We start from the raw sequence: 14,819 nt of genomic DNA on the forward strand, positions 1-14,819 counted from the left end.
AACCTCTGGCTTTCAGTCCCAGAGGGGCTTGCTGGGCAGTCATGGAAAGTTTAGCGGGAGAGGGGAGGGCCCCGGTCAGTATCCCGGACTGAGCCCCTCTGGCCAGCAAGGCCCAGTCCAGTGAGTGAATGCTTCCAAGGGTGGGAAGGATTTTCCTAGAGAAGGACATTCTCCCCAGCCCCTCCTTCCCGACCACCCATGCACTGGGGCGCTTCAATTACTATTTGAAAAGACCATTTGGGACAAAGAGCCCAGGTTGGGAAGATGGTTTCAGAGGGCATGTGAGAACCCAGGTGGGGTAAGTTGGCCCAACACCCTGAGGGTCTGTCCCATGCCAGCCTCGGGGACGGGTGGGGAGTAGGGGCTGCCTGGACTCCCAGGCTGGGCTCTGCCTGACCCCAGCGCTCAGGGACGGGGCCCACCGCAGCCCTCGCTCTGACTCTCTGGTGCGTGTGCGTGTATGTGTACCTGTGTGTGTGTGCGCGTGTGCGTTGTGCTTGCAATCTCCGCAGGAGCGGGCAGCAGCGTGCACCACAAGTGTAACAGTGCCAAGCACCGCATCATCTCGCCGAAGGTGGAGCCGCGGGCGGGGGGGTACGGGGGCCACGCGGAGGTGCAGCACAATGACGTGTCGGAGGGCAAGCAGGAGCACAGCCACCACGGCAAGGGCTCGAGTCGAGAGAAGAGGAACGGCAAGGTGGCCAAGCCCGTGCTGCTGCACCAGAACAGCACGGAGGTGTCCTCTACCAACCAGGTGGAGGTCCCCGACACCACCCAGAGCTCCCCTGTGTCCATCAGCAGCGGGCTCAACAGCGACCCGGACATGGTGGACAGCCCTGTGGTCACGGGCGTGTCCAGCATGGCGGTGGCGTCCGTGATGGGGAGTTTGTCCCAGAGCGCCACGGTGTTCATGTCCGAGGTCACCAACGAGGCCGTGTACACCATGTCCCCCACCGCCGGCCCCAACCACCACCTCCTCTCGCCTGACGCCTCTCAGGGCCTCGTCCTGGCCGTGAGTTCCGACGGCCACAAGTTCGCCTTCCCCACCACGGGCAGCTCGGAGAGCCTATCCATGCTGCCCACCAATGTGTCCGAAGAGCTCGTCCTCTCCACCACCCTCGACGGGGGCCGGAAGATTCCAGAAACCACCATGAACTTTGACCCCGATTGTTTCCTCAATAACCCAAAGCAGGGCCAGACGTACGGGGGCGGAGGCCTGAAAACCGAGATGGTCAGCACCAACGTCCGGCACTCACCACCTGTGGAGAGGGGCTTCGGCTTCACCACCGTCCTGACCAAGGAGATCAAGACCGAGGACACCTCCTTTGAGCAGCAGATGGCCAAAGAAGCCTACTCCTCATCCGCGACGGCTGCAGCATCCAGCTCCCTCACCCTGACCGCCGGCTCCAGCCTCCTGCCGTCGGGCGGTGGCCTGAGCCCCAGCACCACGCTGGAGCAAATGGACTTCAGTGCAATAGACTCCAACAAGGACTACACGTCCAGCTTCAGCCAGACGGGCCACAGCCCCCATGTCCACCAGACCCCTTCCCCAAGCTTCTTCCTGCAGGACGCCAGCAAGCCCCTCCCCATTGAGCAGAATGCCCACAGCAGCTTGAGTGACTCTGGGGGCACCTTCGTGATGCCCACGGTGAAAACGGAGGCCTCGTCACAGACCAGCTCCTGCAGCGGCCACATGGAGACACGGATAGAGTCCACATCCTCCCTCCACCTCATGCAGTTTCAGGCCAATTTCCAGGCCATGGCGACGGAAGGGGAGGTCACCATGGAGACCTCACAGGTGGCCGAAGGGGGCGAGGGCCTGATCAAGTCCGGGGAGCTGCAGGCCTGTAGCTCTGAGCACTACCTGCAGCCAGAGCCCACCGGGGTGATCCGCAGTGCCGGGGGTGTTCCCCTTCTCCCGGGCAATGTGGTGCAGGGGCTCTACCCCGTGGCCCAGCCCGGCCTGGGCAACGCCTCCAACATGGAGCTCAGCCTGGACCACTTTGACATCTCCTTCAGCAACCAGTTCTCCGACCTGATCAATGACTTCATCTCTGTGGAGGGGGGCGGCGGCACCATCTACGGGCACCAGCTGGTGTCAGGGGACGGCACAGCACTCTCGCAGTCGGAGGACGGGGCCCGTGCCCCCTTCACCCAGGCTGAGATGTGCATCCCTTGCTGTAGCCCCCAGCAAGGGGGCCTGCAGCTGAGCAGCGCCGAGGGCGGGGCTGGCACCATGGCCTACATGCACGTCGCTGAGGTGGTCTCGGCCGCCTCGGCCTCGGGCACCCTGGGGATGCTGCAGCAGAGCGGACGGGTGTTCATGGTGACCGACTACTCCCCGGAGTGGTCTTACCCGGAGGTAAGCTGCCACTGCGGTCACCACCCCTCATCTGCCCTACCTACCCACCTGCCTCACCTGCCAACCTCCCCACCTGCCTCAGCTGTCCCACCTGCCTCACCACCTGCCCACCTGCCAGCATGCAGCAAGAGATGCTCGTCTGCATGTGGCTGCCCTCCCCTTGAAGTTTTGGGCAGTGCAGACCAAGTCCCCTCCCTCTGTCCCCATGGCACTAGAAATACCCCGCCTCTCTCAAGGAGCGTTCCCGGTCCTCACGGGAGCAGGGGTCTCCTCGGAGGCCGGGTGGCCGCCCTAGCTGGGCCAGGCTCAGTGTTTGCTGTCACCACTGTCACCTGGCTGATGTGTTAAGATTCCATCCATGTTTTGCTTTGTTTTGCTTTGTCTTTTTTTTTGAAAAAGCATCCTAGGGCTGCTGGAAAACCATTTGAAAATCCACCGTCACCACCATAGACCATCTGTATCCATTGCTTTTGATTTGTTTCACAAAACAAATTCCCACCAAATTGAGAGGGAGGATAGAGTTTCTGAAGAGTCATCTGTGAGATTTGGGGGTATATCCAGCCTCAACAAGATCAAAGGCATGTTACATGACCCAGGCTTTCCCGCCGTTGGCCTCAGCCCCCTCCTTGGAGCTGTCCTCAGTTTCTGGGGGCTGAGATCTGATGTTGAGAATCACTGCTCCAAAGCCCAGGACCACAGGAAACCCAGGTCTTCCAGGCTGGTGCAGGTGATGAAGGAAAGAACCTTTGCTTTTCCTGTGAAGTAGAATGGCATAGGAAAGGGACAGATGGCCCGAGCCTTCCCTAACCCCCTGCTGCCCACTAGGCCATGCCCATGCCCCCTCCCAGGCCACCTGCCAGTTGCTTGGGCCCCAGCACCTTGGGGTCCAGATTGGCATTTTCTCCCCAGGCTGCAGGCGGCTGCCCACAGCTCCCTTGGCTCCACTGACACGTTGCCTAGCTGCCGGGGTAGGGGCTGCTACCAGGACACTGAAGGAATGGTGCTCCTAAAAGACCCTGAAGCTCACGGGGTCACCAAAAGGCAGTGATGCACACCCCCAAAAAACATCTTCCAGCACAGGCAGGGCAGAGATGCTGGCTAAACAGACCCAGGCGCTGTTAGGGGCTCCCGTGATGATGCTTGCACTGGGACACAGCTAACGGGGTTCCCTGAAAAATGAAACTCTCCTGAGAGACCATCTCTGCTTCTGAGGCTCCCCCGGGCCCTGGTGAAGGGGCCAGTGATGCCCAGAGTGGAGGACACATCTCAGGGGTCCACTTCTGGGTGTCAGTCCTGGCTCTGCTGTGACCCTCCCTCCCTGTGACGCGGCTTCCTCACCTATCAGGTGGAGGTGGTAACAGTGCCTGCCTCGGGGTGAGGCAAGGTGCCAGAAGGGCTTGGTAAAGTCTTTGGCCCGTAGCAAGTAATCAGTAGTTTATTATTATGTTACTGGTTATTACTCTGTGGCCCTCGCAGCTCATGGCCCAGGCTCCTCTCCGTGTCCTCCTGCCGTGGCCGTGGTCGTGGCAGAGGGTGTCCACTGTGCACGAATGTCCCGGCTCTCAGATGCCACATCAGCCCAGGTAGTGACCCCACCTTGAACAGGAGCTTCCCAGAGATTCAGCACGTATCAGAGCAGCTCTGGGTCCACAGGCAACAGGCGCGTCAAAGCTCAGGTGTCCAGAGGTGGCTCCCCTATGTGGTGAGGAGCATGGGGCTGGGAGCGCACAGTCCAAATTCAAATCCTGTCCCCTGCTGGCTGGCCGGTGGTGACTTGCTTTCCTGTCTTCCTTACTGGGGTGTTGTCAGGACTCAGTGAACAGCTCCAGCAGCACCTGCCTCTTCCATCCACATCCATGGGCACCCTCACCCATGGGAGCCCCCAGTTCCCGCGGTCGCTCTAAGACTCTGCAAGATTCTGACTCAGTTTTCCCTTGGTGTGGCTCAGTGTGACCCTGTCCCTCTGGAGAGATAGGTCAGCTCAGCCCAGCAGCTGTCCCCCTCCCCCCGCCACAGGGCTTAAGACTGCAATTCAGAGAAGCCAAGAGGGAGCCCTGGGACTGGGGCGTGGGGAGGTCAGAGCTGGGAGTTGGGGTGCTGCCTCCTGGGCCTGACTCTGAAGCCTGGCTTCCGGGCCTCAGTGTCCTGCTGAGCAGGGTGGCCTCAAGGCCCAAGTCCACAACCTTGGGATCTGGTCCTCAGGATGCTGAGTCTCCATGGAGCCCAAGGAAGCGAAGGTTTTTACCCCTGCGGTTGGCCTGTGAGCTGACTACACACCCCAAGGCCCTGGGACCCGTGGGCACTGGTCAGGGGCCCTTGGCTAGCCTGGCCCTCTCCTTCCAGTATCCATCCAATCGCTGACCTGCGGATCCCTGAACTGTTTATCTCGGAGAAGGTCAGTTCAGCAGCTTGCCACGAGAGGGCGGCACGGGAACAGGAAAGGAATGACGGCCCAGGTGCCTGGTCTCCTGCATTGCAGGCAGATTCTTTACTGTCTCAGCCACCAGGGAAGCCCCTCCGGGAGGCAGCAGCCAGCCTGCTTTTGCAGAAGCTCTCGCTGCTTCCAGCTACCCAGAAACAAAAGCAGCTCAGACTCAATTTGATTTGGGAAATGGGCAGATGCCACCCAGCCAGGCCCTTTGGAGCCCGATGTGGTGGCTTGGGGAGGCCTTTTGCAGAGGCCCCAGTGGATCTGCAGCCACTTCCTCCCTCTGCCGGGTCCAGCAACAGGGACTGCCCCTCCTGGGTTCTCCTGCAGGAGACAGCATCTTCCCCCCGTGCCCCTTCCCCCCTCCCATCAGAGCACCCCCCATCAGCTAGCAGGGTTCCCCTCGCCCTCACCCCTTCTCCACCAGGAAGAAGCCCGCTTCCACCTGTGTCAGGAGCCCCATTCTAGTCAGGCTCTGCCAAGCTTGTGGAGGGCTCTGCAGCAAGACCTAGGCCTGGGGATGCTTCCCCACCTGTAAATATGAGGTCAGTGGCTCAGTGCCCTCACCCGGCTCTAAAATTTGAGTGTGCATAGGCATCTACTTCACAGGGATGCTAAGGCTAGGGCTATCTTGCTCTCTCTTCTTGGAGTGTCCCTCCGCCTCCACACAGGTTGCTCCCGTTTCCCCTCTGCCGTGTCCACCTCTTCACCTAACACACACACACACACACACACACACACACACATTCCCCCAGGCTCCAGGACCCTCCCTAGGTGCATCAGAAATCCAGAGCCTTTATCTCAGGGCTCCAGGGGCACAGAGACTGCAGGTAGCATGTGTTGCTGCCTCTCCTCCCCCAAGCCCTTCTGCGTCATCTCCCTCCACTGACGCTCCTGCCGCACCAGGCACAGGAGTCTGCAATTAGAGCCATCAGGTGCCCGCGTCACAGTGATTCAGCCCAGCCAGGCGATGTTGCCATGGAAACCCCCTCCTGAACGGGATGGATGCTGAGCCCCTCCCGTGGCAGTTTCCATGGAGAAGGGCCTGATGTTCTCCAGTAATCTCTGCAGTCCTTTGTTCCTCACAGCAGCCCTGGCTTCATGCTAGCAGCTATTGATTGGGGTTATTGTTGTGTTTTGTTTTTTTTTTTCTTTTTTCTCACAGAGTAACTGTCTGTGGCCTCTTGAAGCCACTGCACTTCCACTACCCAGGATCCAGGGACCACTGTACCCCGACCTGGTCTCAGGTGCTCCCAGGCACCCCAAAGTTAGGTTCTCCCGAGTCATGTGGCACAACTCCCAGGCAGGCACCCACTCCCAGCCCCAGGGACCCATGGATGTGGCCCCAGCCCCGCCCCACTGACAAAACTCCAAACCTCTCCTTGGGGCTATATGTCAGAACCAAAGACAGTTAAGGCCAGAGCGTGCCTAGAGTTCAAATGCCACCCAGAGAGGGTGGGCCACTTGCCTGAGGACACACAGCTACTGGAGGGCAGGGGCAGGCCTCCTGCTTTTGGCTCTTGGTCCTGAGGTCTCTCTGCTGCTGCTGCTGCTAAGTCACTTCAGTCATGTCCGACTCTGTGCGACCCCATAAACGGCAGCCCCCCAGGCTCCCCCGTCCCTGGGATTCCCCAGGCAAGAACACTGGAGTGGGTTGCCATTTCCTTCTCCAATACATGAAAGTGAAAAGTGAAAGTGAAGTCGCTCAGTTGAGTCCGACCCTTAGCGACCCCATGGACTACAGCCTACCAGGCTCCTCCGTCCATGGGATTTTCCAGGCAAGAGTACTGGAGTGGAGTTCCATTGCCTTCTCTGGAGGTCTCTCTACTGCTCTCTAAACTTTGGTTGTCTAGCAGGAAGCTGATTTTCCTAGCCATTCCAGGTAGAGGAAGGAAGGCCCATCTAAGATCACACGGAAAATGCCTTCCAGTCTCGGAGAGCCCCTTCCAGGGGGGAATCTCCTTTCTGTGCTGGCCCATGGGGGACCCACCTCTAAGCCTCTCACTACGGACGCCCAAGGCCAGTCCTGCACCAGGTCTGCTTCCAGAAACCTTGTGGGGAGCCTCCAAAGCAAGTGCCGTGTTGAGGCTGGGAGCATGGATGGGCCAGTACCAAGGACAGGTCGCCCAAGAACGGGTCTGTGAGCAGGAGAGAGTGTCTCGCTGGCATTCGGAGCAGCAGGAGAGAGTGTCTCGCTGGCATTCGGAGCAGCAGGAGAGCTGGGGTCTGGCCTCTCTGGCCTGGAGAAGTGAGGGGCTCCTCACCCGCCTCTCTGGCCTGGAGAAGTGAGGCACTCCTCACCGGCCCTCCAGCACCCAGGTCTCCAGCAGGGGTGCCTCCTGACTTCTCCTGCCTGGACACTAGGTGGTGCCCTCCACCCCGTCCTGGGCAGCTCTTGGCCCCCTGCTGGGCAAGACGGCTGGAGCCTGGGTTCGCCTACCCTAGGAGAGCCGGGGGAGCCCTAGAGGCCAGCCACCTTACCCTCTGCACCCCCAGGGCAAGCCTCCCCGACTCAGTGACCGCAATCTGAGCCCTGAGTGGGGCACCTACACCGTGTTGCCCACATCAGGCAGGACAGTGTGCTATTAATCACTAAGCTCAAACAATAAAACAGGACTGCCCAGGGCACCGAGACATCAGACCACCCTGAGTGGCTACCCTGGCTGGTTCCAGCAGGCGGTCAGGGAGTGCTGATCCCTTTCCTGCACCCTCCTGCGCCTGGGCGCCTCTGGAGCCCTCTCCTCTGGAGCTGAGCAAGGTCATCTGAGCCACCCTCCGCCATCCCCCTTCCTCCCTCCCCCTGCCCCACCCCCGCCCTGTGAGAGCAGCTGCCACTCAGCCAGGCTGCAAGCACATCAGGGCTGCGTGTACGATGTGCACACACAGTCAGGGGGCTGCAGGCTGTGCAGGCGGCACAGAGGGGTGCCCTCCGTGGCTCAACCCATAGTCAGGAGGCCAAGCACAGTCTCACCCAGTCCCCAGCCCCTAGCAGGAAGCCTGCCGTCCAGCCCAGAACGACCTCTGAGCCCCTCCCATTCGGAGCGCTCCTTCCAATATCTTTCCCATCGCCATCTGCATCCGCCTCCCTGGCTCTCCCCACACCCTGGGCCTCCTGGGTCTCCCCTCATCCTCGCCACCACCATGTCCACTCCCTGGGGGGCCACTGAGATGCCCAGGCCTGTTTCCACAGCTCAGAGTTCCCACAGTCTGTCCACAAGTGGATGAAAGAGAACGCCCCTCCCTCCCCTCCACTGCCTTCCACAGGTGCCCCCAGCCAGTTTCTCAGGTTCATCCTGAGGGGAACGGTTTAACAGACCGTGCTCCCTTCTGGCTAGAGCTGGAAGTTCCACTTCCGGGAGGGGGTCAGGGGTCAGAACTGCCATCCCCTGCGGGATGCCAGCTGTGAAAGGCAAAGGGCGTCTTGGGGCCCCTGCACACCAGGGGGAGGAGAACTGGGGCCTTTCTCCCTGCCACAGTCCTGAGACAGTGGTTCTCAAATGTGGGCTTTATGTGGATTCCAAACCCCCTAACTCTCCCTTCCCCCCATTCACGCCCCCTGGCAACCATAGGTTAGATCTCTAAGTCTGTGAGTCTGTTTCTGTTTTGTAAATAAGTTCATCTGTATCATTTAAAATGGATAACAAGGTCTTATTATGTAGCACTGGGAACTCTGCTTAGTGTCAAGTGGCAGCCTGATGGGAGGGGAGTTTGGGGGAGAAGGGGTCCATGTATGTGTATGGCTGAGTCCCTTTGCTGTGCACCTGAAACTATCACAGCATTGTTAATGGGCTAGACCCCAACACAAAACAAAAGTTTAGAAACAAATAAAGTAGGGCTTATGGGAATGGGGAGCCTGCATGTTCCACAAGCACGTGGGCTGGGGGTGTGGCCCGCCATCTGAGCCGTGCAACCACGGAGGCCCCTGTCCCCCGGTGGCTGACCCCCGCCCCCTGCCGGCCTCTGTTCCCTCCAGGGAGGAGTGAAGGTTCTCATCACAGGCCCTTGGCAAGAAGCCAGCAATAATTACAGCTGCCTGTTTGACCAGATCTCGGTGCCTGCATCCTTGATTCAGCCCGGCGTGCTGCGCTGCTACTGCCCAGGTAAGAGAGAAGGCCGCCTGTCCGCAGAGGCCACAGGGGCCCCGGAGCGCTGGGCTCTGGGTCAGCGGGCGAGGAGGGTGACCTGGGGCACGTTGTGTCATTTCTCTGGACCTCAGTTTCCTGCGCTGTGAAGAAGTGAGTCCTAGATCAGCTATTAGAACGTCAGTGAGACGGGGGCACAGGTGAGGTGGGCTGGGTTTTGAAGAGAACTTGACGGAGGACTATTTAGTCAACCTGCAAGCCAGGTGGGCACACCCAGGACTGGCCACAGCAGGAAGCTCTAACCAGTCTCCACCTGAAGGGTGATGGGAGCTGGTGAGAGCATGGTGGGTGGAGGGGTCCAGACAGGAGCTACATCTGGTGTTGGGGCCACAGAGCAGCTCTCTCCCATGGCCCAAGCCAAGCAGAAGTCACAAGAACAAGAGAGCCCAGGCCATGCAGGCCACAGGGCCAGTCCCCTGGGACACAGAGCAGGTCAGAGAGAGAGGGAGAAGACCCAGCAGGCCACCGGGGAGGGGGCGTCAAACTGAGACTAATCCGCACAAACTCCTTTTATACATCGGTGATTCCAGCCACCCCGTGGCCAGAAGGTGCAGGCACGAGGTTTCCTTCCATTTTGGGGGACGGTGCCCCGCCCCCCGTGTGCTCTTCCCATGCCTCTGGCCTTCTCCCTCTCGCTCTGGCGGGGCTCATCATCGTCGACGTAGCTTGGTGTCCCTGTCTGGTCAACCTGCCCTTGACCTCTGGTCATCACTACCTCCCCACTGGCCTGTGGGTCCAGGAGGACACAGTCTGTGTCTTTTTGGTCACCATGTGCCCCCTGGGGCTCGAAAAGTGCCTGGCATGTCACAGAAAGGGGGTGGATATCTACTCGAATCTGCTCATGGTTTTCTGTTCCCTGGGCTGGTGCTGGTGTGACCTCTCGACCTACGCTTCCCAGATACCATTAGTCCCAGGGATGACCTGTCCATCTGGCCCAGATGCTGGACAGAGAGGCAGAGGAGGAGGTGGGTGGTGAGGGTGAAGAGTCCCACTCCATGTCATCTGAAGCCAAGGTGACTACAAAAGGGGAGAGAGAGAGAGAAAGAGACAGCTCCCTGTGGAGCTAGGGGTTGGGGGGAAGAGAAGTGGGGGCGGGGGTCCCCAAGTCAGGAGTAGAACTGGTCTGTGCCAGGGGCCTGGTTCACCTGGGGTGGTCCAGCTTGAACCTCTGGCCACCCTAGACGTCTGCCTCGCCCCCACCATACCCCCAACCTGGGGCTCCCGAGCTGACAGGAACATTCTTCTCTCTCCATCTCCCCACAAAGCCCATCAGAGCAGAACGCCCTGCTGCAGGGCTGGGCTCACCGGCTCAGCTTCCACTTGAATACAGCAACCTCTTCACCACAAACACCCAGGGAGCCAGGGCTGCTGCCCCTGGCGGCCTCCCCTGCTGGCCCTTCCCCCACGGGCGGCCTGGCTGGCTCCCACTCGGTCCTGCTGCTCCCAGGCTCCCAGCAGCCCTCCTGGGGCTGGAGCACAGCCATCTGGACGTCAGCCAGGCTGGTCCAGCCTATCAAAGCTCAGGGCTGCTTGTCGCTAATGCAGCCCCCAACCTCTGCTGGCTAGAGAGGGGGAGGGGGCAGCGTGTTATTGACCTACCCACTTATCACCTGCTGCTGGAACGGCACTGGCCTGACCTATAAATAGATGCCACTTCCTGTACCTGGTTCTTGCCTGGCTGAGGACCCAGACCTTGTCTGTCCTGAGTTATCTGACCCCTCCGGAAAAAAAAAAAAAGACCGGCCTTTGTGTGCCCTCTGGATGGTGTCCCAGGCCAGGACCTGGCAAACCCCGGGGCGCTGGAGCAGTCACATCACGCATCCAAGATCAGCCAGTTACCATCTGGTGGCTTGAGCCCAGGGGTTGACCTCTTGAGCCCCCTCTTCTGCATCTCTAAAAACCACCGGCCAGATGGCAGAGGGACTGAGAGGAGGGCAGGTCCAGGAAGCTTCAGGCTCACTGGCTCAATTCATGAAGCTTCTCATGAGTGAGGCCTTGCTCTTTCTGTCCTCGGCAGCGGGTAGGGGACTGGGGAGAGGGGTCCATTGCTGTTTAGGTCTCACAGGCAGTTCTCCTGGACCCAGAGCATCTCTGGGTCCTCAGAGCAGCCAGCTTGCAGGAGAGTCTGCCTAGGCCACTATGTCTCCCAGTGGCTCAGGCTCCCCTAGCATCCTGCATCTTGGGCCCAGGGAGGCTCAGACAGTCTTGAGAGCCAGGGGACCCGCCCTGTTCTACCCCTAACCACAAAGAGGGGGGTCCCATTTGGACATCCTCTTTTGAGGCCCAAATGGAAACATGTCACTCTGTAAAACAGCCCTGGCTTTTGCACTCATTCATTCATCAAGCAGTTTGCCAGGAACTGGTATGCACCTGGAATAGAGGCTAAGACCCCTAACCCTGACCTTGACCCCACGGAACTCTCAGTCAGGAAGGAGTCGGTCATGCAAACAAGCCACACCCTGGCTTGGGGGATGATGCTGATTGCTTGAGGACCTCTGCCCTGGGTCTCCCAGAGGCTCAGGGAAATTGGAGCTGATCTTAAATGAAGGATACTTGAAAGGAGAACCAAACTGGCCTTGCTGACAAGAAGGCCTCAGAGGCTTGTGAGCACAAGCCAGGCCACCTGAGGAAGTAGTGTGGGAGAAGGGGGCACAGGGTGTGCAAATTGCCCCCGCCCAAAGGCCTGCTGCACGTGCCCAGGCAGCACGGATGGAGGGACTTGACCCTGACCAAGAATACGGTTCTTGCTCCCCTTCCATCACTGGCTGCAGAAGACACAGGCACGGAAACTCCCTCCTGTGAGATTCCAGGAACGTTCCAAGGTCAGGAGGGAGACAACCAAGTCAGGCCACTGAGCCGAAGTGAAGCAGCAATGAAAGAGGGCTTGAGACTTAGGAAGGGGCAGCCCAGGCTCAGGAGAAGACGAAGAACCCTCCCCTCCCAGCCAATCCCCGCTGCCAGCAACAAGAAGACTTGTTATGGGACTTTCAGACAGCCCCATGCTGGAGTCCTTGGAGTCAGTCACTTCAGTTCAGTCGCTCAGTCGTGTCCAAATCCTTGCGACCCCATGGACTGCAGCACACCAGGCTTCCCTGTCCATCACCAACTTCTGGAACTTGCTCAAACTCACGTCCATGATGCCATCCAACCATCTCGTCCTCTGTCGTCCCCTTCTCCTCCCGCCTTCAATCTTTCCCAGCATCAGGGTCTTTTCCAGTGAGTCAGTTCTTCCCATCAGGTGGCCAAAGTATTGGAACTTCAGTTTCAACATCTGTCCTTCCAATGAATATTCAGGACTGATCTTCTTTAGGATTGACTAGTTTGATCTCCTTGCTGTCCAAGGGACTCTCAAGAGTCTTCTCCAACACCACAGTTCTAAGGCATCAATTCTTTGGCACTCTCTCCTGGTGTCCTTGGAGGCACCAAAGGCAAAATGAAGTTCAAAATGAGATGAGCAGGGCTTCCCTCAGTGGTAAAGAATCTGCCTGCCAATGCAGGAGACTTGGTTCAATCCCTGATCCTGGAAGATTCCACATGCCAAGGAGCAAATAAGCCCACGCACCACAACTACTGAGCCTGTGCTCTTGGGCCTGGGAGCCACAACTACTGAAGCCTGAGTGCTGGAACAACTGAAACTCTTAGAGCCCGTGGTCTGCAATAAGAGAAGTTGCCACAATGAGAAGCCCACCCATCACAAGGAAGAGCAGCCCCCTCTCACGGCAACTAGAAAAAGCCCACGCAGTAATGAAGACCCAGCACAGCCAAAAAACAAAACGAAACAAAAAACCGTGTTCCCCCTGCATATCCTCTCTCCTCCCATCATTTGGAAAAAAAAAAAAAGATGAGCGAGTGCACTGTGTTTTCTAAGCAATTCATTCAACATACACATATTGAGAGACTATAACAGTCCAGGCACTGACCATGACCCTGGACATAAAGAGATCAGAACAGACCAGCTTCCATCTCTCCTGGAACTTACGTTCTATTGTAGAAGACAAAAAAAAAAAGGAAACAAAGACATAACCAGGGTAACTGGAGAAAATGATACCAGGACACTAGAAGATGGTAATGCAGTAAGGGAGGTTCCTTTGGACAGACTGATGAGGGAAGGCCTCCCATAGGCTGGGGCATTAGGCTGGAACCTGAATGATGAGATGCTCCCAGACCTGGGAAGAGTAGGAGAAAAGCCTCCGGACTGTGGGCAAAGGAGGTGCAAAGGCCCTGAGGCAGGAACAAGTTGGGTAAGTTGGAGAAATACAAAGGTGGGAGACAGCTAGGGTGGAGAAGATGGCAGGGTCCAGATCATGTCCTACCTTCTGAGTCATAAGAAGGAGTCTGATTTGGTTTTATCTGCAATGGAAGCCACTTGTTTTAAGTGGGGAGAAGGCAATGGCACCCCACTCTAGTCCTCTTGCCTGGAAAATCCCATGGACGGAGGAGCCTGGTGGGCTGCAGTCCATGGGGTCGCAAAGAGTCGGACACGACTGAGCGACTTCACTTTCACTTTTCACTTTCATGCATTGGAGAAGGAAATGGCAACCCACTCCAGTGTTCTTGCCTGGAGAATCCCAGGGACGGGGGAGCCTGGTGGGCTGCTGTCTATGGGGTCACACAGAGTCAGACACGACTGAAGTGACTTAGCAGCAGTAGCAGCAGCAGCCTGACCAAAATTATGTCTTTGAAAGATGATTCTGGGTGGGGACTTCCTTGGCAGTCTAATGGTTAAGAATCCACCTTGAAATCCAGGGGATGTGGGTTCAAGCCCTGGTCAGGGAACTAAGATCCCACATGCCGTAGGACAACTAAGCCTGCGTGCCACAACTACTGAGCCTGTGAGCCACAATCAGAGAGTCCACACGCTGCAACAAAAGATCCCCCATGACGCAACGCAGACCCACGTGCCACAACTGAGACCCACCACTGCCAAACAGAGAACAAAAAACCTTTTTTAAAAAATTAAAGATTATTCTGGGTGTGTGGAAGAATGGATTGTAGGAGCATAGAAAGAAGCAGAGAAACCACAGGAAGCAGCAGAGGGGTAATCCTTCCCAACTTAAGGAGGAAGGCTCTCCCGGGGAACACAATCCCACCTGTGTCCTGTGGGGGCTCCCAAGTGTGGCCCCCCGACACCATCCCAGCAGGGACAGGTAGGTCTCGGGTGTTCTGAGGTTGCCCTCAGCAGGAGGCTAATGCAGGAGTCCAGGCATCTGGGAAGGAAGAAGTGATGGCAGCCTGGGCTGGCATGGTGGCTGTTGAGATGGAGAGAAGTCAATGGACCCAGGAGTCACTAATGGACTGAATGCAGGGGAAGGAAAGAGACTCCAGGAAATACCCTGAGTGATGGGCCTGTGTGTGTGGGACCGCTGGGCTGAGACCCAGGAGACGGTGACAGGTGCTCTCTGTTGCATCTCTCTGGGGACAGACGGGGCACCTTTGGATCTGCCACCATTCCAGCATCACTGCAGGCTGTGCATGTGCCAGGAGATGGTGGAAGATGAGCAGCGGCGGGGGAGGACCTTCCGGCTGGAACATCTGGTGCAGGGAATCCTTGAACTCCCCAGGGCCAGCAAGGTGTGTTCAGACGAGCAGAGCTGAGCGGGCTCAGATGGACGCACGCTGATGCCCTGCCCTCCTGTTGGTGAGCCAGGCAAATCACCAGGGAAGGCGAGTGACCACAAGCTCGGAGGTCTTCCCCGGGGATGTAGTTGGAGCCTGGACTTGGCTGGGGCTCCCTGCCCAGAGAGGCACGGCAGGAGGTCCTGCAGGACACCGCCTCCCCACCCACCCACCCACCACAGAGCCAGCTTGTGACCTGGATCTGAGGAGCCACACCAGGGCAGAAAGCACAGGGGGACAATAAGCCTGCAGGTCATCCTGGGGCAATGAC

General features: G+C 58.2%; 1 protein-coding gene across 1 annotated transcript in view; it reads left to right on the top strand.

Moving 5' to 3' along the window:
• The window catches only part of LOC102287225 (calmodulin-binding transcription activator 1), a 909,062-nt gene that overhangs the window by 809,856 nt on the left and 84,387 nt on the right, over positions 1-14,819 (top strand). Inside the window, exons 7-8 of the mRNA XM_070385162.1 lie at positions 513-2,362; positions 8,764-8,890. Coding sequence (XP_070241263.1) covers positions 513-2,362; positions 8,764-8,890 — 1,977 coding nt within the window. The remainder of the gene's footprint in view (positions 1-512; positions 2,363-8,763; positions 8,891-14,819) is intronic.

The sequence above is a fragment of the Bos mutus genome, chromosome 16 (assembly GCF_027580195.1).
Source record: "Bos mutus isolate GX-2022 chromosome 16, NWIPB_WYAK_1.1, whole genome shotgun sequence".
Lineage (NCBI taxonomy): Eukaryota > Metazoa > Chordata > Mammalia > Artiodactyla > Bovidae > Bos > Bos mutus.